General features: G+C 42.6%; 1 protein-coding gene across 2 annotated transcripts in view; it reads left to right on the top strand.

The window, feature by feature from the left end:
- The window catches only part of PIK3C2A (phosphatidylinositol-4-phosphate 3-kinase catalytic subunit type 2 alpha), a 1,158,716-nt gene that overhangs the window by 441,444 nt on the left and 694,834 nt on the right, over positions 1-22,438 (top strand). For both annotated transcript variants that reach the window (XM_078681042.1, XM_078681043.1), the window contains one exon: positions 18,283-18,394. In XM_078681042.1, the coding sequence (XP_078537168.1) occupies positions 18,283-18,394 (112 nt within the window). The remainder of the gene's footprint in view (positions 1-18,282; positions 18,395-22,438) is intronic.

The raw sequence follows: 22,438 nt of genomic DNA, 5'->3' as shown, positions 1-22,438 counted from the left end.
CCACCCCTACCTCTATTGGCCAGTGCGCTGAAAAAGATCAAGAAAGACTGACAAAGTCGTCCTCGTGGCTCTTTATGGGGCTAGAAGAGTGTGGGACCCAGAACGCCTGGCTTTAACAATTTGCCCTCTAATAAGGCAGTCCCTTCAGGAGGACCTCTAGCCTCAGCAGCAGTGCCGGGTATACGCAAGATTCTGGAAGAAGTTTGTTGCCTTTTATCCCCCCCCCCTCGTAATATTCAGCCCAGTTGTCTGACATCTTGTTGTTTTGTCTATATTTAGTCCAACAAGATCTTGCTGGGTTAAGTTAATCTTTTTACAGTTTCCAGATCATCCATCACTTTTCAAATCATCTGTTGTGATGTTTCTTGAAAGGGCTGATCCACATGTTCCCACCAGCACCTTTTGTCATGCCTCAGTAGAACCTTAATTTGGTTCTCACTTACCTATTGTGCACTCCCTTTGAACCGATGCACAGCTGTCCTCTATGCCTGTTGATCATCAAGTCTGTGTTCCTCATTGCCATTACATCTGCAAGGCGAGTGACAAAAGTGGCATTCCTGCCGAAGGTAGTTACACCTTTCCACACCGGGCAATCCATCACCATGCATGCCTTTTGTGCTCCACCCTCATTCTCCTCCTCCTCCTCCCAACCACCCCCACCAAATGTGGAATAAAGCCTCCACCACCCAGACCACTACTTTTTTTTTTGATTTTCAAAAACCTTTATTGAGGAATTTTAAAACAAACACATTACTGTGTGCATCAGATCAGAACAATATACACAATAAGTTCCAAGTCAGGCTCGTATATGAAAAGACTCACACCTGCCAATCAACAAATTTGAGATCATACTGTGTGGACATTAAAGTTTCCTAATTTTGTCCCTCCCCTCCACAGGGGGTTGCAGGCGTGGCAACAGCGATAGTGGACAGTGCAGTGGGCTAGGGAAACAGAAGGGAGGCAATCACTGACCATCACCGGCGGCTGCCGCGGCGGGGCGCAGGTGGGGAGCGCGGGAGATGCAGCACCGCTAGAAGGAGCTCGGGAGTGAAGGAATGTCACTAGTGGTCCCCATGTATCAACAGGGCGAGACCTCGTGGGCAGCAAGTCCCAAAATTCCGGCAGCAGGGTCTGGCACCTCGAAGCGTCCTCCAGCCAGTGATCAATCTTAGGCGCCTGTCTGCGACCCCAGCACATGGCCACCCTACGCCTAGCAAGGACTAGCAGCATCGCAATCAAGCGGCGAGAGACATTTGGACAGAACTTTACAAAACCTAACAGACACAGGGGAGGGTCAGGCTGCACCATCGCAGAGGTAATTGCAGAGATGGCGGTGCATACTGCCTGCCAAAAATCAGACAACTTGGGGCATAGCCATGCCAAATGGGCAAAATCCGCGGCAGGGGCAGCGCAGCGCATGCAATCGTCACTGGGTACGAGTCCAAGTTTGTGAAGCTGGGCAGGAGTGAGGTACAGCCTGTGTAAATATTTGAAATGTATTAGATGAAGCTGGTAATTTGGTGACAGTTTCCTCGTCTGATTGCAACAATAGAACCAGTCAGCCTGCGAAATGTCAATGCCTAGGTCCGCACCCCTCGCAACGCGCGCCCGATCTGTAGAGATGGGAGCGGACGACAACGTGATGGCATATAATTTAGTGACTATTTTGTGTGGGGTTGAGGAAGTGTATATGAAATCGAGAGCAGGCATCGTAGGCGGGGGCTGAGGGAACATATGGTGCCGTTTCCTGCAGACAGCGCACAACTGATAAAACACGAGTGTGTCCAGTGGGCCAGAAGAATCTGACAGAGAGTAAAAAGTATTCCCTGGATATAAGTCTGCCAATGTCAGCAGGCCCAGTCGCAATGCATGTTTGGACATACCGGAAGACTGAAAAGGGGGAAAATCAGGATGACGCACAATTGGCATGGTGTTAGCGGAGAGCATCGGAAGATTGGAGAAACGGCACAGACCGGACCAGGCCCAGCGCAGTGTTTCAACCTTGTCCATCTCCCCACGCGGGTGCCCCGCCGGAGCGAATAATGCCATATCTAACGGCAAGGGGGATGCAATATCCATCTCCACGGCTACGTGCGGCTGATAGGGAGAGGGGTGGATCCAAAAGTGCAGAAAGCTGGCTTGAGCGCATAAAGCGTAAAGCTTACCCAGACCACTACTTTGACCGGACCAGAGGCCATTGTTTGGATAATCTTTATTGGCTTCTATGGTGCAGAAAACTGGGAAAGCAGGAATATAAGAGAGCCATATTACGATAGATTGTTGTATGTATTAGGATCTTCTAAGGGCTAGTCAAAAAGTAGGCCCCTGAAGGCTTGCTCGCTCATTCTACCAAACTGAAGGATGCTAGCTCTTGGATGGTGTGCAGTGTGGCAGTCTTTGAAGCCTTGCACAAGAAGGGGGATTGACAGAGTGCACACCAGTTTCTTCTTTTCATAAACTTTTACTTCTGTGTTTGAATCTGGTTGCGTGCAAGCCTGGAATTGTGGTCTGCCCTGAAGCCTGCCAGACTGCTACGTGGCCATCCTTCCATACGTTTACAAATAACGATTGCCTGGATAACCAGGTCCGGTGGTATGAGCGTTTCGCTTAATCTGTCCTGCAGGATTTCCTGCTCTGAGCCATTCCACAGACCCACCACCTAAGAACTGCTTTGGTATTTATTCACAAGGTGAGGAATCTGCAGAAGTCTCTCTCAGAAGAATAAGTTACTTAACCTTCAGTAACTCCTTTTCTGATAGAGACTCTGTTGTATTTCTATCTAGGACCCTAATTCGATATTCCTGATTTATGCCCTTATGTGGTTATAATAAATAATATCCTTATAAAGGCATAAGAATCATATCCATATTTAGTCGTAGCCCATGCAGTCCAAATTAAGCAAGGCTACTTCCCCAGGCTCCTAGAGAGTACAACGAGTTCTTTAAACAAAACAAACCTCCAGCAACCTAGGAAATCCCCATGCTTCTGTTTAGATTTGTCCTAGAACTCCTGCGAAAACTGAAAGAACGGCCAGTTCTTAGTGACATCTTTATTGACGTCTTATGTCCAACCTTACGTCAAACCCGACACCTTTCAGGTATAAATATACCAACGTTGCCTTAAGCAAACACACAGTGGTTTGGAGCAGAGCGGCTATCTACTTGCCCGAGAGCCCAGCTGATGCGAGAGCCCACGGACGCCTCCCCTCCATTTTGACGCACTGAGAAAGACGCTGTCTTTTTCTCCAGCCGAGAAAATCCAGCTCCGGTGTTTCCAGCTGCCCTTGCGGGCTGCCTGGGATATCGAGTCCTGAGAGAGAGATACCAGACCTCCTGCTTTCTATTACCCAGGTACGGAGCTGACTAAACCCTTAAAGAGAATTCTTGATTCAGATTCTTGGCAAAACCAACTTAACTTAAATTGCTACTTACTTACTCCTTCCCACGTATTAGGCTTAGGATAGGTACACCGGGGTAGGCGTATTTAGAAGCACCAGTTGAGTACGTTAGTCAATGTATTTATGTATGTATATATTTTATCCATTTTAAAGTACCATATGGCTAAGAAACCATATCAATGCTTTTACAGTATTATTTCATAATACTTCTTTTACTGTACGCACTTTACTTTATACTAAGTATTGCAATTGTGGCAATTCCTTTCTCTTGCATGAGAAAGAAGACTGCTCAATAAATAACTCCTTTTATTGAAAACGCCCGTCTCTCTATTTCTCTGCACTCTGGTGAAACTAAGTATGCACGATTGACTGAGTAAAATAGCTGTCTATTGTTTTCACACGACTCTAGAGATACACTCTTATTCTGAGGGAGCAAAGTTGTCATGTTTATGGTTGTCAGAAGCTAATCCCTTTTTGTCTATCCAGGGAAGTTAAACTCCTCCTTGTTTATTTGAGAAAGTTTCTAGTGACCTCTGAGCTAGCTGGCAAAACTAATTAAGTCTAATATAGTCAGTAGAGACCTAGTCGACCTCAGTCCTACGTCTACACTGCTGTTTATATTATTCCAATGCGCAGAGCCTATTGGGAATATAGGAACTACACTACATGGCGCCCAACGTTTGGTAAGCCGATAATCTAACGCAAGACACTAGAGTAACTCAGTGGTGCTCTTTCAAACAGAACCCTTTTTCCCGTAAATACTCCAAAAGACGTCTGGAGTGGGTAAAAGGTTAAAATCCGCCGGAACTTAGTAGGAAGAGATTCCTATGTATAGTTTTTGGTTTAGTCAACGTTGAAGGATACAGTGTTCCAAAATATTGTGCACCTAATCTTTGTTTCCTTGAAACTTGATCTGCAACAAAAAGCTTTCTGTTAGTAAAAATGACGGAAAGTGAAGATGAAAGGGAAACAGCTAGAATAGCAGCTCAACTCCTAGCGGATGACACAAGTCTCCAAGAAAATGACCCGAATGTTATACTCATTCCGGCAAATATAAGAAGAACTATAACTATTAAACTTATAGAAAATGGATTGACATCACGAGGTGGTACAGTCATATTCGTGGTAGAGGCCCTTGAATATCGGCAGACAGAGGTATTCTATTCATGGATACATTTTCCAGCAGCAAATGCTGTGACACACGACTTCCACTATTACAAAATAGAGCAACCTCCGGTTAATACACTCCTTTCGAGGAGGTTGAAAACCCATTAAATTACCAAGAGCACCTGCTCTGGTTTAAAGGCAACCTAAAACATCAAAATCACATCACCAGGCTCGGTCCACTAGGTAGACCAGGAGCCACGTGGCCGGTTCTAGCCAGCTACACACCACATCCCGACATTGAAAAAATGTCAAGTGAAGAACTTTTAGTTAAAATAAAAGAATTAACAAAGGCATATAGATAATTAGTTCAATTGGCAATGGAGGACATAACATACCTCCAGAAATTGAAAGAAACAGATATAGCTGAACAACCTTTTGAACTTGCCAGAATCATAAAAAAATCCTAGGAAGAACTAGGAAGAGATAGTTTGGGTGGGAAACCAGTAAAACCCCATGTAACTGAAAATCCTGAAAAAAACTTTTATTAAAAATAATCCAAAAACTCCAAAAAAGAGTTAGGATGGAAATAAACAATCCACTCCCAAAGAAAAACGATTCCAGTCCAGAGGAAGGTCTCCTCAACGGAGAGAAAGATCTCCAGACCGAGGAAACAAGTCTCCCCAGAGGGAGCCCTCTGAGAAAAGATACAACCTTAGAGATAGGGATACATTAAGAAAACCTGACAGATATCAAGATATTGATACACGTCGCTCTCGATCTTTTCAGACTTCCTCGCAGAAATCGGAAAGAAGAGGACGGTCAGAACACAGGGAAGAGCACGTCAAGTCCAAAGACAAGGAACCTGCTCATCTAAGTAAAAAATTACAATTTCCAAGAAAGAAGGTAGCCAGTATTAAAATAATTAAACATGCCGAGGATACTGAGGACACAACTGAAAAACGGAGAGTGGGCCCAGACAATGCTAGACAGCGCAGCAGAAGTGACCATAGCTCGCATGATCCTGATGAATCTTCTGGAGACAGTGGACACGAATGAATACATTCAAGTGGAAACTGCAGATACCAGAGTTAGCAAACCTCATAAACTATACGAAATAACACTGCGTATAGAGGGGGACAAGACCAGGAAAGTAAGGGGTCTCTTTTGGGATAATCTTTCCAAAGGCTATGACATCCTTTTAGCTGAAAAAGACTGACCACTAGAGTTTGTCAGGGAGTGCCCTCATGGCGAAGAAATGATTATGCCTGCCTTCTCAAAGCATATTTGAATTCATAAAAAATATACACTTGCAAGAAAATGGGCAGTGGCCCATACTCCTGCATTATATAAAAATCATGTAGGATGGGATGAGGACACTTCTCCTCACAAAATCCAGTTAAAAAGTCAACCCACTGCACAAAGGCAGTATCCAATTAAACAAGAAGCTAAAAAGCAAGCCAGGGAGATCTTAGATCAACTTGAATATCAGGGGGTGATTGAAACATGCACCTCACAAATGAACAATCCTTTGTTTCCTGTCTGCAAACCAGACGATTCATATCGTCTAGTTTTGGACTACAGCCACTTAAACTCCTGTTGCAAAACATTTGCAGTACAAAACTCACACAGTGCAGCACTAATGAATAACATTGTGCGCAAAAAATACAAAACGACATTAGACATCTCTAATGGATTCTTTTGTCAAAACATTGCACCTGAAAGCAGGTATTTGACCGCTTTCTCAATAATGGGGTCACAAAAAAACTTCTGTCGACTCCCACAGGGATTCAAGAATAGCCCAGGATTATTCTCCGCAAGAGTAACAGAGTTACTACAAATATATGAAGATGAAGCATTATCTTATGTCGATGACATCTATCTCACAGATGATTACCTGGATACTCACTTGAAAAGAGTTAACACCATAATACTTGAGTTCGCAGCTGAGGGTTACAAATTCAACTTTAAAAAGTCACGAATTGCCCATCTAACTGTCCTATTTATAGGATATGAATGATCAAGTGAAGGCAAAAGCCTAGCAGACCACTTCTTAGAGAAGTGTGCTGTACTTCAAGCACATAAAACCCTGAAGAACTTACAATCAATACTAGGTTTCCTGAATTTCGGACGAACATACATTCTAAATTATGCAGAGAGGGTTAAACCTCTCTATGAATTAATAAAACCTGATTTCAAACCAATCAATTGGACTCAGAAACACACAGAAATTTTAAGATCATTGCAAACAGACATGTTAGCTAAAACAAAATTACAAACACGCGAAAACATACGCAACCTTGTAATCCGAGTCATGCCAGGAAGATGCGGATTCACGTACCTGACCTATAATGAGGGAGAAACGGTACCAATAGCGTACATATTAACAATTGTACACACAAGCTGAAATGAAATTCAGTTGTACTGAAAAAATTCCAATAGCGGTTCTAACTGCTGTAGCAAAAGAAAGAGCCCAAGGCAGGAAGATAACTGTTTTAACAGCAGAATCAGTCCATGAGGCATTAACAAGCCCACGCAATTTGACTGCTGTGGCATTAGATCCAAAATGGATACAATGGGAAAATTCTCTTGCTGCAGAAGACGTGAAATACTATTTTGACCCGAAAATGAAAAAACTAGAAAATCTAGAACATGAAGAAGAATATCCTCTGCCAATCGAAAATCTGCCTCTCGAACAGTACACATGTGTAATCTACATGGATAGATTTGCACAACACTACGATGTAGAGAAGAAATCCTACAACGCAGCGTGCGCGATTGTTAAAGGTCGCTGGCGCTTTGGTAAATTCAGACCAATAGTCACCAAATCTGAATCGCTCAGAAACTGTTCAACTCAGCGAGCTGAAATAAGATCTTTATAGATGGCGCTTGAAAATGCCGATCGCGAATTCCCCACACTAACATTGTGCGATTCGCATTACTGCGTCAAATCTTACAACAAGGAGTTGCAGAACTGTGTTAAAAATGTTTACAAAGATGACACAGGTGCCACAGTAAAGCATAAAAAGCTTTGGGAACAGGTAGTTCTTTTGCAGAAAGAACTACAAAAGACTCACGTGATACATACACTGAGTCATCAACGTGATGGCGTTCACGTTGCAGGGAATTCATTGCCTTACACAGCCACAGCGGAAGCAGCTCAACCGGCTTCCATAGCCACAAAAAAGCGTTCAGAAAAATACATAGACGGGGAAACAATGCTGGCAGTAAAAGCATCTTCAAAAGGCGACTATGCAGCATTACCTGTGAACTATCCACTCATTTATACATACATAATTGATGCAAACTCCGTTCCTTTTGCTCGAATCCCTGGAGTGGGGGATAGAGTAATTCCAAACAGGAACAGGAGAGTCTTTTTTAATAGCAGACGCACACATGGGATTGGGTCTAAGGCATCGAGAGATCAAGGAATCTCTGAAAGAATTACAATCAGAATACTGGTGGCCGGGGATGAGCCTGCAACATTACAAATTTGCAATGGGCTGTCCAAACTGCAACAGAGATCGCAGTCGTGAACCGACCGGAGTATTGCCAGGACCCTTCTTTTAGAAAGCATAAGGCTATCTATACGCAAAAATCCAGCAGGAGAAATGCGTCCCATTTATGTTCAAGACTACATTCACTTAAAATGTAGACACCAGCGCAAGGCTGACGCCAGAACTGTTATAAAAGATTTGCGAGTCTTTATCGGCATATACGCAATTGGCATGCTACATTCTGACCAGGGTCCTGCGTTTAGCTCTAGGGCTTACAAGGAGGCCATGGCCAGCATGGGCATTGCATTGCGGTACTCTTGTCCCTTCCATCCTGAGGGAAATGCGGTTGTGGAAAGAAAAAACCGGGACATAAAGCAATCTATAACGGCGAGGGTATTAGGTTCGGGTGATGGGTGGGTCCAACATTTAACAAGTGTCCAACGTAGTCTTAATAATCTCCCAAGAAATTCTCTAAACGGTCTCAGTCCGTACGAACTATTGTTCGGTACTAGAATGCATATTCAGGATCTTGATAGTCAGACTTCAGTGGTAGAAGAAAAATGCTTTGATATCAAAGACTGTTTGGCTGTTTCACAGGACTTAAATGAAACAAGAAAAAGCCTGAGCAACATAAAGTTAAAGAACAGCCAACAGGCACTGAAGAAAAACCACCTGTCCCAGCAAGACCTGTCTGGATTCCAAAGATTGGGGATCTGGTCAGAGAGAAGAGCGCGTTAAAAAAGGAATTTGGGCCTTCTTACAGAAAAGCAGTACCTGTCTTAGCTGTCAGCGGAACAAGATCAGTTGTACTACCGCCCCTTGCTGGTAAAAAGGAGAACTGAGTTGTATCCATCGACCTGGTAAAACCACAATCATGTGGCCAATAATAAGTAGTAGGCCCAGTGGACTCCCAAGAAATAGCAAAGTACCAACATTTGCTACAATACAAGAGGTTCAAACTGAGAGACTAATCACATTCGATAAACCTGCAGTGAATAAAAAAGGACTATGCAACAAAGCCATGGAACTTATGCCTCTTGAAACCCAAATTGCATAAGTTCGTCAAGAAACACCTGTCTACAATGATGTAGCTTCAGACTATACTAATGTGACAAAAGAAGATTCAAAGACTAAAGAAAATCCGGAAGCAATTCCAACAATTCACAGAACTGCATCTGGCTACTTCATCAATTTCGATGACTTTTCTGAAGATCCAAGCTAGCCTGAAGAAACGCCAGCAACAAAAACTTTCAAAGAAAAAGTAACAGAACTCTTTCATCTACTCAAAGAAACCTATCTGATTTCTCCATGGATTGAATTTTGGATTGTGTTAGGTGTACTTTTCCTCCTGCTTTGGCTCATCATGGTTCTTTGTTTGGGAAAATTAATTGAAGGAAAATACAGTACAATGGACACAGCAAGTCAGAACATCAACTTGGTCCTAAAGCCTCACAAGTCATCTCACATCGAGAAAAGAGAACTGTCATCAGTGAACGTCACAGCCAATTCAATACCCGGTGGGGTAGCATGGGACAGAACTGAATTCGACATTTTTGGCCCGATTGAGCTCTTGAAATATCCACATTAGTTCAAGGTTTCATTAAGTGACTTTGTAAAACCAAGTACTTTCTCTGATGATTGGGTCTTTGAAAATATTAATACTATGATGTCAGATTTAGTAATGTCAGCAAAATTTACAGAACATGATTACTTACAGAGTTCATCAAATTATGAAGAAATGTATTGCTACAATCACTTTGGCCATCACTATTTGCATAAATCTGCACAGTCAAGAAATGTTTTTAATTATAACCAATGGGAACATTGTGCAACGCCACCTAAAAGCAGCTCAAAAACATTCGATGAGAAATTCCCATACTTCTCAGGGTTTAACACAAGTGATGCAGAAACGTTTTATTTTAAAATGTAAATAAGACAGGAATGAAAACAATGCTGACAAATACTAAACTGATCTGTTCTGAAACATTTTATGAAAAAATGATTACATTTTTTTTTTGAATTCTGGAAAAACAACATTGAAACAAAAACCATCTGGGGTACAAAAGAATGGCAGGTCCAAGGTTTAGAAGCATTGTTTAGAGCCTGCATGATCGCTGAACAATTAATATTCTTGAAATGACACCATTCAACAGACTACCTGTCTTGGCCTAGCCAAAATTAAAAACTTAAACAAACCTTCTATTCCAAAGCCCATACCTGATAGTAATAGCACTACTGATATGGAGATAGACGTATCCCATATTTTATACCAAAACAGAACACATCCTGATTGGAAAAAATGGTTGATCTGGCCTACAGACACTAATAACTGTCAAGATAGATTCCTGAACAAAATACAGGGGTTAAAACTGAACAGGCCAGACCCAAGATACTCCCAGAGACAACATCCAGGGATAGTTACAACATACAGTGTAGGGAAACTATGCCTCGAATGGCTACAAAAATCCACACTGGCAGACATTAAGCAACACTTGACTTTACTTAAAGACGGTGCTGACTTGCGTGATTTCATATTGGGACCACGCAAACCGCGTCAAAAACTTTTCATAGCGGCCGGTATATACGCTGCGTACAACGAAGCTTGGAAAGTAATGCAAATTGAAACAGCAGAAAAAATACGAGAAATTGATCGTATTAATTTGGAAAAATCACTTTCTGTTGTGGACAATGGGTTAACGACTCTGTCCTCCAGAATATATTCACTGGACAGTATTGTATCATCTGCTATTGATATAATAGAGCAAGACTTACTAATGTTACAAAATGGTCAGTCCCAATTGCGTTCTATTGTACAGCTTGGCTGGACGTTGCAAAATCTGCGTTCAGGCTACGTCCCATGGCGTTTAATCAACACAACGTCATTATTTTCTATCTTTAACCTTACTGATAAACAAATCAGTTTGGCACAAAAAGGAGCAGACTATACGATTCTGAGCATTGAAAAACTTGAGAGATTACCATTGACAATGTCAGAAAGACCTGTCATTGAATGGATAATACACGGAATAATCACAATTCCGATAACAACTTTCCAGTTTAAATATTGCCAAGAGTATATACCAGCGGGCCAGTATGAATGGTTGGGTAAAGGGTACATCAAGTCAACATGGAAATTACCTTATACACACACGTTACAGTGAAAAGAAAAATAATGTATTTCTTAGTGGTAAAAATTGTAAACGATCACAAAGCGGTACACTTCTGTGTCAAGGTATTAACTTGCATGGAGCCTGCGAAGGGTCTTCGAATAACCTTTCATGTCACCTGCACGGCACTCCTGCAACACAGATAGAGCCATTCTTTAGACAGCTTTCTAACGTGAGCTATATTGTAATAAATGACCACAGCTGTTGTGGCATGGTGCCAGGGAAAGCCTATCTCGTCAGTGTTAGTTCCATGGTCACTTGCTGTATGCAAGTATTGTATCCAAAAAGCACTCCAGATATGGAGGCGGCAATATGGCCTCGTTTGAATATCTCTTCTATTCGAATTGATACTTTAAGCAGAATGAAGTCTGTTCTTTTACAGACAACCGTGCCTTTGACCTCGTCCAGAGAAACGTATGATCTGCAAGTTGCAAGGACAACGGCAGAGATACATACCTTTTATCAACACATTGCCCCGTGCATTTTGTAGAAATGTTGAGCCAAATCCTAAACATGTCAGATACCAGTGGCATCGCACATGTATTTAAGACAATTTTTTCGGGACTGTTAACACCCTTCGAAACAGTTCTGGGCATCTTCCCCAATTTTGTCCATTCTGTCTTTGGCGGCCTACCTCTACTTTTGGGACTCGTAGCAGGAATTTTATTTTTGATTCTTCTGCTCCGATATGGCAAGCCAAGCCGCAGACAAGACTCCAGCAATGATGGAAGAAACGATCCTAGCTATACGCTATCGGGATTGCATAACTAAAGTCCTCGGATTAGCCCGGCTAAGAGATCTGAATATGACCTGGTTTCTTTCATTCAGACCAATCTGGCAAAATTGCATCTTACCTGTGCTTCGATGTATGCTATGCGGAGAAGAATGCGTGTTGGACGTCTGTCTTACACTACCATCAGCAGTACCAATGGATACAGATACCTTGCTAGGTCCTGTAACGGCTCATGCATCGTGTTGTCCCCAGCGGCTACCAATTCTGATGATGGCATTCGTTGAGACTTCACCACTACGAGTATGTGGCAGTGGAGTACGAGATGAGAGCAGCATCACACAGGTACAACCTTCAGTGAGCATTGCTGATCCTGACATCGATGATAGCAATCATTCTCACGACTGCACTGTTACAGCATTTTCAAACTTGGTCGAACTTTCACCTGATGCTGTAGACCAATTTTTTGCGAGTCTGTCTGAAATGATGTTCTCCCCTGAACAGAAAGAATAACTTTTTAAACAAACGAGCACACAGCGTTCCCTGAACTCTGAATTCGGCCTTCAGCTTTGATAAACAAAAGCTACTGAAAACATTTGGAACTATTTTTTTTCTCCCCGAAAAACGAAATTATTTTTTTTCCACTTCCAAAATATTTACATTTTTCTGGCACATGTACTCTGCTTAAAGTAGAACTATTCTTAGAGAACAGAGCTTCTATTTTAGGAACTCTAAAGACAATATTTTATCTCAGCCTCTAGCACATGTACAGCATTTGTATTATTATGTGATGGAATGGTCTCGACCTTCTCTTCTGTATTAAGAGCCATTTCATGTGTAATTTTCGCAATTCATTCAGCTGATATATATATGCATTTTTTAACTGAATGATACCACTGCTTGAAAAGCGTACTGTACCAATACTCCTTTTCGTGCATTTACCATATACCATTTCAAATGCGAATTATGTATTTTGGGGTGGGTTGGAACACACATGCACCATTATATGTTTACTATTGCTTAGTTTTAGTAACGAGGGAAATTAGATCGTGGAGTGTTCGTTGTATTTCTATCTAGGACCCTAATTCGATATTCCTGATTTATGCCCTTATGTGGTTATAATAAATAATATCCTTAGAAAGGCATAAGAATCATATCCATTTTTAGTCGTAGCCCATGCAGTCCAAATTAAGCAAGGCTACTTCCCCAGGCTCCTAGAGAGTACAACGGGTTCTTTAAACAAAACAAACCTCCTCAACCTGGGAAATCCCCATGCTTCTGTTTTGATTTGTCCCAGAACTCCTGCGAACACTGAAAGAACGGCCAGTTCTTAGTGACATCTTTATTGACGTCTTATGTCCAACCTTACGTCAAACCCGGCACCTTTCAGGTATAAATATACCAACGTTGCCTTAAGCAAACACACGGTGGTTTGGAGCAGAGCCGCTATCTACTTGCCCGAGAGCCCAGCTGAAGCGAGAGCCCACGGACGCCGCCCCTCCCTTTTGACGCACTGAGAAAGACGCTGTCTTTTTCTCCAGCCGAGAAAATCCAGCTCCGGTGTTTCCAGCTGCCCTTGCGGGCTGCCTGGGCTATCGAGTCCTGAGAGAGAGATACCAGACCTCCTGCTTTCTATTACCCAGGTACGGAGCGGACTAAGGGCCGGATGTAGGTCGGTCGGTAACGGGCGAAAATCGGTATTTTCGGCCGTTACCGACCGGTATTTACAAAATGGTATGTAGGGCCACATATTTTACAGATTCGGTAAATTTACTGATCGGTAAATTTACCGAATCTGTAAAATACCGAATCGGTATTTTTACCTATTCGATAATTTTGATATGTAGGTGGGACTCTTCTGAGTCCCACAACCCTTACCGAATCTGTATTTTACCATCAAATATATTTGATGGTAAAATACCGATTCCGGTGTGCATGCACATGTGTGCATGCACACCTGTGCCATATGACAGGCAGACCTGCCCTTAGGGCAGGTATGCCTGCCACATGGCACCCGAGCCTCTTTTGGGGGTGCCAGAGGGTGTCAAAGTGACACCCCCTGCACCCTTGTGGAATTCGGTATTTACCGATTCGGTAAATACCGAATCGGTAATGCCCATTCATTCCAGCCCATAGGAATGAATGGGCATTACCGGTCGGTATTTACCGAATCGGTAAATACAGATTTTTACCGATTCGGTAAAAGGAACATCTGGATGTTCCTACATATCCACCCCTTAGATTTACCGATTTTTAATTACCGAATCGGTAAAATTCGGTAATTAAAAATCGGTAAATCTATTTTACCTACATCTGGGCCTAAACCCTTAAAGAGAATTCTTGATTCAGATTCTTGGCAAAACCAACTTAACTTAAACTGCTACTTACTTACTCCTTCCCACGTATTAGGCTTGGGTCAGGTACACCGGGGTAGGCGTTTTTAGAAGCACCAGTTGAGTACGTTAGTCAATGTATTTATGTATGTATATATTTTATCCATTTTAAAGTATCATATGGCTAAGAAACCATATCAATGCTTTTACAGTATTATTTCATAATACTCCTTTTACTGTACGCACTTTACTTTATACTAAGTATTGCAATTGTGGCAATTCATTTCTCTTGCATGAGAAAGAAGACTGCTCAATAAATAACTCCTTTTATTGAAAACGCCCGTCTCTCTATTTCTCTGCACTCTGGTGAAACTAAGTATGCACGATTGACTGAGTAAAATAGCTGTCTATTGTTTTCACACGATTCTAGAGATACACTCTTATTCTGAGGGAGCAAAGTTGTCATGTTTATGGTTGTCAGAAGCTAATCCCTTCTTGTCTATCCAGGGAAGTTAAACTCCTCCTTGTTTATTCGAGAACGTTTCTAGAGACCTCTGAGCTAGCTTGCAAAACTAATTAAGTCTAATATAGTCAGTAGAGACCTAGTCGACCTCAGTCCTACGTCTACACTGCTGTTTATATTATTCCAATGCGCAGAGCCTATTGGGAATATAGGAACTACACTACAACTCTATCTAACCGCACATTCCGCACGACCCACCCTCCATCTCGTTCTGTGAAATGGACGCATACCGTCCATTAACAAGATCCTAATCTAGGAATCTGCACCCTGGCATTTTCTGATTTCTATGTGCTCCAAGTCCGACGGCGTAAACCGAGATCAGAAAGAAACTGGCACCAGCATGTGGAAGTGGCACAGATAAACTGACCCAAACATCACATCTGGGGAAGTACAGATCCAACATGCAGCCACACAACACCTCTGTTCTATGGGCGAGGAAGTTACTATCAAATTTCTTAGGATCGAGTTTTTACCAGAAAAGGACTTTACCGAAGGTAAGTAACATATTCTTTTGGATGGCAGCTCTGAAGTTTATTTTTAAGACATAACTAATCAGAATATCTTTAAATTAACCTTACTACAGTATTGTGCAGGACCTGCAGTTTCTGAATATTAACTTTAAATGTGCCTTCATAGAAGCCTTTACTGTATCTGTCTTGGAGCCCACCATAGCTCCACTGCAAATAGCTCAGCAAACATGTTAAAACACAGAACTATTGTTGATAATGCCTAGGCTGTCCTGTTTTCTCTGTTGTGTGGCATCAATGGTTTTTCATAAGTGTTTTCCAAAATTATTGAAATCAGTGCTTATCTGTGTTTATTCAACTGCCTACCCTCCAAAATAGACAAACACCGTTTTTTTCCAGTGTTTAAAAACATGTCGTTTTTATGCAGTAATTGTTATAAATCACATATTAAATTTAAATAAGTATTGCAGGCTATGTAGTGTCATCCCATGTACTGTGTGTCTTACGGACTTATGTTAGACTATTTTAAGAATAGAAAATCTGTGTATTTCACTCACACACATCTCATAACCCTCTTTCACATCCCATTACCTCGCACTCTATCAGTACTGTTTGATGGATTAATAAAGTAACCGTACTATAATCAAAAGTCTTAATAAACAAACTCCTCTACACTTCTTAATGAATAATCGGGCATTATAGGGGTGGCAAACCCTGCTAAAAACATAGAACCTTGTGAAACCTTTAACATTTTGAAATACATGGATTAATTTGAAGCCCTACTTTCTAAAGCACCTGAAAGAAAAGCGTGCTTACCATTGCTTTTTGCACTCTTTGCCTGGGAATAATAAAGCGGTGCTGCAGTTGTTTGGAAATTTAGGGCCCGATTCATCAAGATAGTTATTTGCGATTCAATTAGGGAACCACAAAATGCAATGTATGAAGGTGTATAGTACACCTTTTGCAATTCCTAGGGGGTCACAAATGACCTACCTCATGAATATTAATGAGGTGGGTCGCAATTAGGGGGTCACAAATGACCTACCTCATGAATATTAATGAGGTGGGTCGCAATTTGCGACCCCCTAGGAATCGCAAGAATCACGGGGATGGTGGACTGCTGAGATCAGCAGACCACCATGTCTGTGATTGCTTTTAAATAAAGCAATCTTTTTTTGTAAAGCAGCCTGTTTTCCTTAAAGGAAAACTAGATGCTTTACAAAACGAAAAACGAACCACTGTGTCCCCTTTGTGCAAACCTTCACAAAGGGGAAGGTGTCCCTTGGGGACTTTTTTTGGTATGTTTTCACATATCTTTATTGATACATTTTAGTGATACAGACAAAATAAGGACTGTTGGTCCAGCATATCGATAGGCAAATGCTACCACACATACAAATACTCACAAAGGGACATTGTGCATAATTGTGGGTGGTCTGTGTCGCCAATCAACATCCCCTAAATGAAGGAATCACTAGAGCGCCCAGGGGTAGGTGCTGCTGTACATCATACTGAAAAGAATTTGACAATGCCAATGAGACTCCCATGAGGGATACTTATTGGCTTTGCCATGCTTGTACCTCTGTCTACGTACCTTTATAGTAACCTTTCTTTACATCTTGGACTGGAATTTATGCCATTGACGTTTGAGGGATGAAAACATTGTCTATCAGAAAGTAAATGTTTGTAATTCAGCTATATGTTGAAATATAGGAGAACCCTGTTGTTTTTTTAACAACCTACTCGCTGAGAACGAGGCTTTTTTGAGGTATCTAACCTCTAAATATCACTGTTGGTCATTTTGTTCCTAAGATTTTGGTTTGGTTGCTTTGCAAAGTTCATCAGATTATGTTTCATTGACGTCTTTGGGATGTATTTGCTAGACTTTGTTGTGGGATTGAGGATAATACCAAAGGTTTACGAGGTGAAGAGTAATTATAGAGTGTCCATAGTGGTGTTTGATTCATCATTTTTAATGTTAATGGTCTGAATTATATCGAGTATGTGTTCTGCTTTGTTGAACTTTTGATCAGTTGTAGGAGACCCAGTCCATTTCACACTTTTCATCTGGATCTGGAGCTGGTTTGTTGTCATCCACCCCCCCTCTCATGTGTTCAGATCACCACTTAGCCAATCGTTGTTGCTGGGGCCCCCTATTCATTTTCTTGAAAAATATACAGTTGGAAATGTACATTATGTTCATATTAAACCCACATTAAGCTTCATTGAGCTTTCTTATAGTTTCTAAGGTACTCATCAGCAACTGTCGGGGTTGCCTCTGATATAAAGTAACTTCATTTGGCGTTTCAATCCGAATTGGATTTCATTTTTGGTTGAACCGTATCTTAATATCGGAGCACAGTTAAGTGGTGTTTGTTCCCCATGTCAACTGGCATTCAGATCGTACGTTCACTAAACATGCATTATATGCGACTCCAGTTTTTAATTTGTATACGAGTAGCTCAAGTCTTTGTGTTAAATGTGCTTATTTATCAGTTGATCTATGATGGTAACTATCAGTAGTAGTGTTGACGTTACATATGGACCCCTTCACTTGTTTGCTGCTGACGATGCTCTGTATGAGCCCCAATTATGCTAAGCACAATAAGCCCCCCAGCACCCCCAATATTTAAATTGTGCACATGTAAAGCACACACATGTCCTAGGGGCAAGTGTGCGCAACATGGCACTTTGAAAAATGTATTTTTGTGCATTTTTCAAAATTCACATATGTTTACCACTAGCTTTAAGTTGATATTATTTAGCTTTTCCTAAATGCACAGTTTCCATTTAGGAAAGACTTCTTACATGTGCATTAGGGATTCGCAAATTGCAATTCCTAATTTGCATTTGCAGTTAACTTGCAATTACCTAAATCGCAAATACAAAGCCTTTCATACATAATGAAACACCATTTTGCATTCGCAAACCGCTGAATTTTGCGATTCACAAATGCAAAATACTTTGATACATCTGGTCCTTACTGAGTAATTAAAATCATAAATGTTGTTTTTTTAACTGTGTTGCTGTCTTTTCACTTTTCCTTTTCTTGTATTCCTTACAGTTTATTAACATGTGGAACAAAACTTTTAAACCTGTGGACCTCATTCAGTGCAAGCTCTACACTGGGGGCAGGTGCCAAGAAAGGATGTTCAATGGAAAGAATTGTTATCCAGGTATCATTGCCTGATATTGGTTTCATTGTTTTATGCACGTTTTTGTCTCTTAACCAAGCCACGCCTTATAGAATTGTATTTGCTTTATAGTACTTTGAAGTGATTTAATGTGCAGTCCTACTCCAACCTGATCGTCTTTTTGGAAGGTTTAGTGCCTTTCTCAGAAATTGCAGCTGTATTTGGGATCCTTGGTGCCAAGATCTGAAAGAAACAGGTTAGTGTTAGATTCCTTACCTTAGAATATCCCCAGGCGTCAGACTGGATCCGGAAAGTTTTGCGTAGCAGTACTCCTGCCCGTCGGTAGACGTCGTCCGCGGCTCCGCGTCCGTCGTCTGCGCCGTTGGTGCCTGGATGACGTCGTCGGAGTACTTCGACGCCGCCCTCGCGCACTGGCGTCAGTTCTTCTTTTTTCCGCGCCAGCCAGCGTAGATCCGGAAAAAGCACTACTTCTTAGTCAATTTTTGACTAACTTTTCGATCTCTTTTGGATCCTTTTTCAAGTCGATACGACTCTCGGTGCCGACAGGGATGCCCGGGTTCAAACCCTGTGCCGACTGTAACAGCCTGATGTCGGTTACCGACCCCCACCATCGGTGCCTCTACTGCCTTGGGGCCGACCACGATGACAAGTCGTGCCCTGACTACCGGGCCTTGACGTCGAAGGCTAGGCGGGAGTGGTCCCGTAAGTGCCTCGAGCTCCGGCAGTCGGCCCGCGCCGTTCACAGTCCCGGTCCAGGAGAGGTCAAGGGACCGGTCGCGGTGTGGAAAAGTAAATTTTGCCATGTTCTGTGTCCCTACGTGTTCCCCATCTTATGTTGTATGTGCATGATTAATATGCATATGTATTCCCCATGATCGATTAAAGACGCAATTACAGTTGTGTCCATCTCCAGTATGCCAGTTTCCAGTTCTCGTGAAAGCTACGAGTATTAGGCCTATGTAAAGCTACGTTGCCACGTTTCTCAGTGTGCACGTTATTTTATTGTAAAGTCCCCGTTTCTAGGCCTCAAAAGGGCCCGGACTCAGATTCAGCTCCTGTTTTCTGAACCCTCGCTGAGGAGCGATACAGCCCCCACCTATATCCCTGACCCTTCACTTACTTCCTGCCTCACAGTGCCCGGCTCGGCCTGGCTCTGCCTGCCAGTCTGCCAAGAGTATGTTATGATTCTAGTTATCAGTCCAGCTCTCCTTCCCTGCATTCCTAAGCTACTGAATCGCATCAATAGTTTCAGTCATCGTCTAGCCTTTACGTCTCCATGTAAGAGAAATACTGTATTTATGGTCATTTAATATTCCTCAACACACACTACATGTAGAATAATGCATGCACCAGTCTTAGTGTCTGTTAGCCTTTGCCCTGATAACTTTTGGATTCTATCAACATGTTCTCTAAACATCAGATACTAGATAGTGTTTAGGTACATGTCGCTCTGACTCTCCAGACTTTCGTCTCACCTTCTAGCTCAGAAGTCATAGCCCCCAGCTTCTCCCTAGTTACACGTCATTGCCAGCTTGCGCGCACCACTAGGTTAGAGGTCCCGGCTCCTTAGGTAGCCCCCTCCATGTTTCCGCCCCGTTTATGACATATTCTGTTACGTCTACATCACATGTCTATGTACACGCCTCCTGTTACACCCACTTTCATCCTTATCTCTCGCGACTGTTACAGGCCCCACCCACTGTTCCGCCTACTGTATGTACTGTAATGCAATTGTTTTAGTATATATACTTGTGTATTGTTATTAAAAGACAGCGCGCTCATTCCAGCTCCTGCACGACAGCTGTCGGGGCCCCCCTGTTGGCTAGCCATCCCAGATCTTGCCCGTGCAGGTTGTCCTGTTCCTGTCCTTTATGCTGTATTAAACCTGCAAACTCCTACTACCTCGAATCTTGACTCTTATTTATTGAGCTATCTGTTATTGTTATATCCAGTCAAAAATAGAGGTATTATTTATTTATTTACCACATAATGGCGCCCGAACAGGGACTTGCCCTTTCCCCACGCGCCGGTGAAGCCACGCAAGCCCCCTGATCCTCTGCAGCCGTGACGGAACCATACCGTGCACGTGCAGATATTTCTGCTTCAAGTATCCCTCAGGCCCACGGAGGAGACGGAGGTTGCGGTCCAGCATCCAGACGAGGCGGTGGAGGAACGCGGCGAGTCCCGACCAGAGCCCAAGCCGAGAGTCCAAGGTCCGAGGTACCCGGAGGCCCACCCGTAACTGAAGTCCGAAGTTCGTCCGTCCGGCGTCGTAGCAGTCCAGTCCAGTCTGAGGCCTTCCGTTCTTGCTGCCCGGTTAGTACCGTTGCTGGGGTAGTATCTAGACAGGGTCAATTGCATTGTCTCTGGTCCGTGGGTTTGGGTACGCAGATCCAACACGAAGTGTCCACTTAGGTGGATGCGGGTCCTGACGTGTCTCTTTATGAGACCGGTAAGTTTCGTACTGTTTTAGCAGTGCATCTAGTTTCTGTTCTAGTCCGTTCTGTTCTCGAGAAATTCATGTATTCTGTTTTCAGTATTCCAGGTAGTGTTTTGTCCGAACTGTTATTTTAAATGTCATTCATGTATTTCAATGTCGTGGTATGAAAGTGGTGTAATCATCGTGTTCATTGTGTATTGTATTGTGTCTAGACTCCAGCCCAGTCATGCCATTGTTTTCCAAGTTACGTCAGTTAAAAACTAGAAAAGGTCTGTTAGAAGAAGCAGTTCCTGTCCCGCCTAGGGACAGTCCAGGTCATTTTATGTATCAAAAGCATGGCATAAGTGCCATATTGTATCTAGATTTGTGGGTGGAGTACACCAAACAGTTAGAAGAAAAGTATAGATGGCCCGTATCGGGTACATGGGATGCCGAGTGCATCATGCGAGTAGAAGAAGTATTATGGAAAAAGAAAGCCAGACAGTCACAGAAAGATGCCATCGAGTTATGGCGCAAAGAATCTCATAAAAGAACCGAAAAAGAAATCAGAAAGTCAGAATTAAGTAGAGAATCCTTAGAAAGAGCCCAAGAAAGGGAATTAATCGAAATAGGTGAACGAGTTAAAACCGAACAGTCAGACAGACAGAGGAATGCCCTCATTAAGGGTATGTATCCTCTTCTTGCCGAGGGCTTGCCAAAAGCAACCCCGGAAGCACCATGTAATTTTCCGCCACCCTTAGTTCCGACCAAGCTACGTCACAAACCGACCGCAGCTGATATTTTTCTCTCGTCCTATTTGGACGACACAGTCCCAGAATATGCAAATCCTGTTCCACCAGCTCCTGTAAATAATGTAATTCATGGTCCTCCAGCCACCGGGGCACCTGTTACAACACCTGTTACGGTACCCCCGGTCCAGCCCGTAGTACAAATTCCCGCTACTTCAGTCACTCTGCCAGCACGAAGAGTATCAGTCGACGATTCCAGTTTAGGGGCCGCGGGAGGAGGTCCTCCTGGTACCCCGCCGCCAAGTAGACGTTTAGGAGCAGTCGAGTTACATGAACGTGCGTTACAGCGTACGCCCAAATATAAGACTATTGCAGAAATCAGGCGACTTCTTACTGAATGCTGTTATGATCCAGTCCCAGGCGAGGATAGTATGGTTATATATTCCGTACGTATAAGACAGGTGTCCGAGTATTTGGTCACCCTACCGAATATGAAAGAAGATCTAGACAGAATGTATCGTTTCATTCGTACAGGACAAGATCCAGAAAGTATTGCTGAAGTCATGTCTCTCAGAAAAGCTGAGATCCAGTTCATGTTATTAAAGTTTCTGATCAATTGTTTAATACGGGAACAAGATTCCCCGACTAAAGATCCGGTCGAAATGAAAGTTCTGACAAGGTGGAGTGATAACATAGCCGAGGGTAAGCACAAGACACTCAATAGTATAGAGAGTATGTACAAGAAAATACGTAAAGAAATAATAAGGTTACACGAACAACGCAAAGAAGCTCTAGGAAGCGAGAAAGAAAATGACTCTTCTACTGAAGAGGTAGACGACGAGAATCCCGCCAGAATAGCGTATGTGGGTAAATCTAGAATTCCAGACCGACATTTAC

Source organism: Lissotriton helveticus, chromosome 3_1 (assembly GCF_964261635.1).
Source record: "Lissotriton helveticus chromosome 3_1, aLisHel1.1, whole genome shotgun sequence".
Lineage (NCBI taxonomy): Eukaryota > Metazoa > Chordata > Amphibia > Caudata > Salamandridae > Lissotriton > Lissotriton helveticus.
The sequence above is the reverse complement of the archived record's forward strand: the minus strand, read 5'-3'. Positions and strand labels throughout refer to the sequence as shown.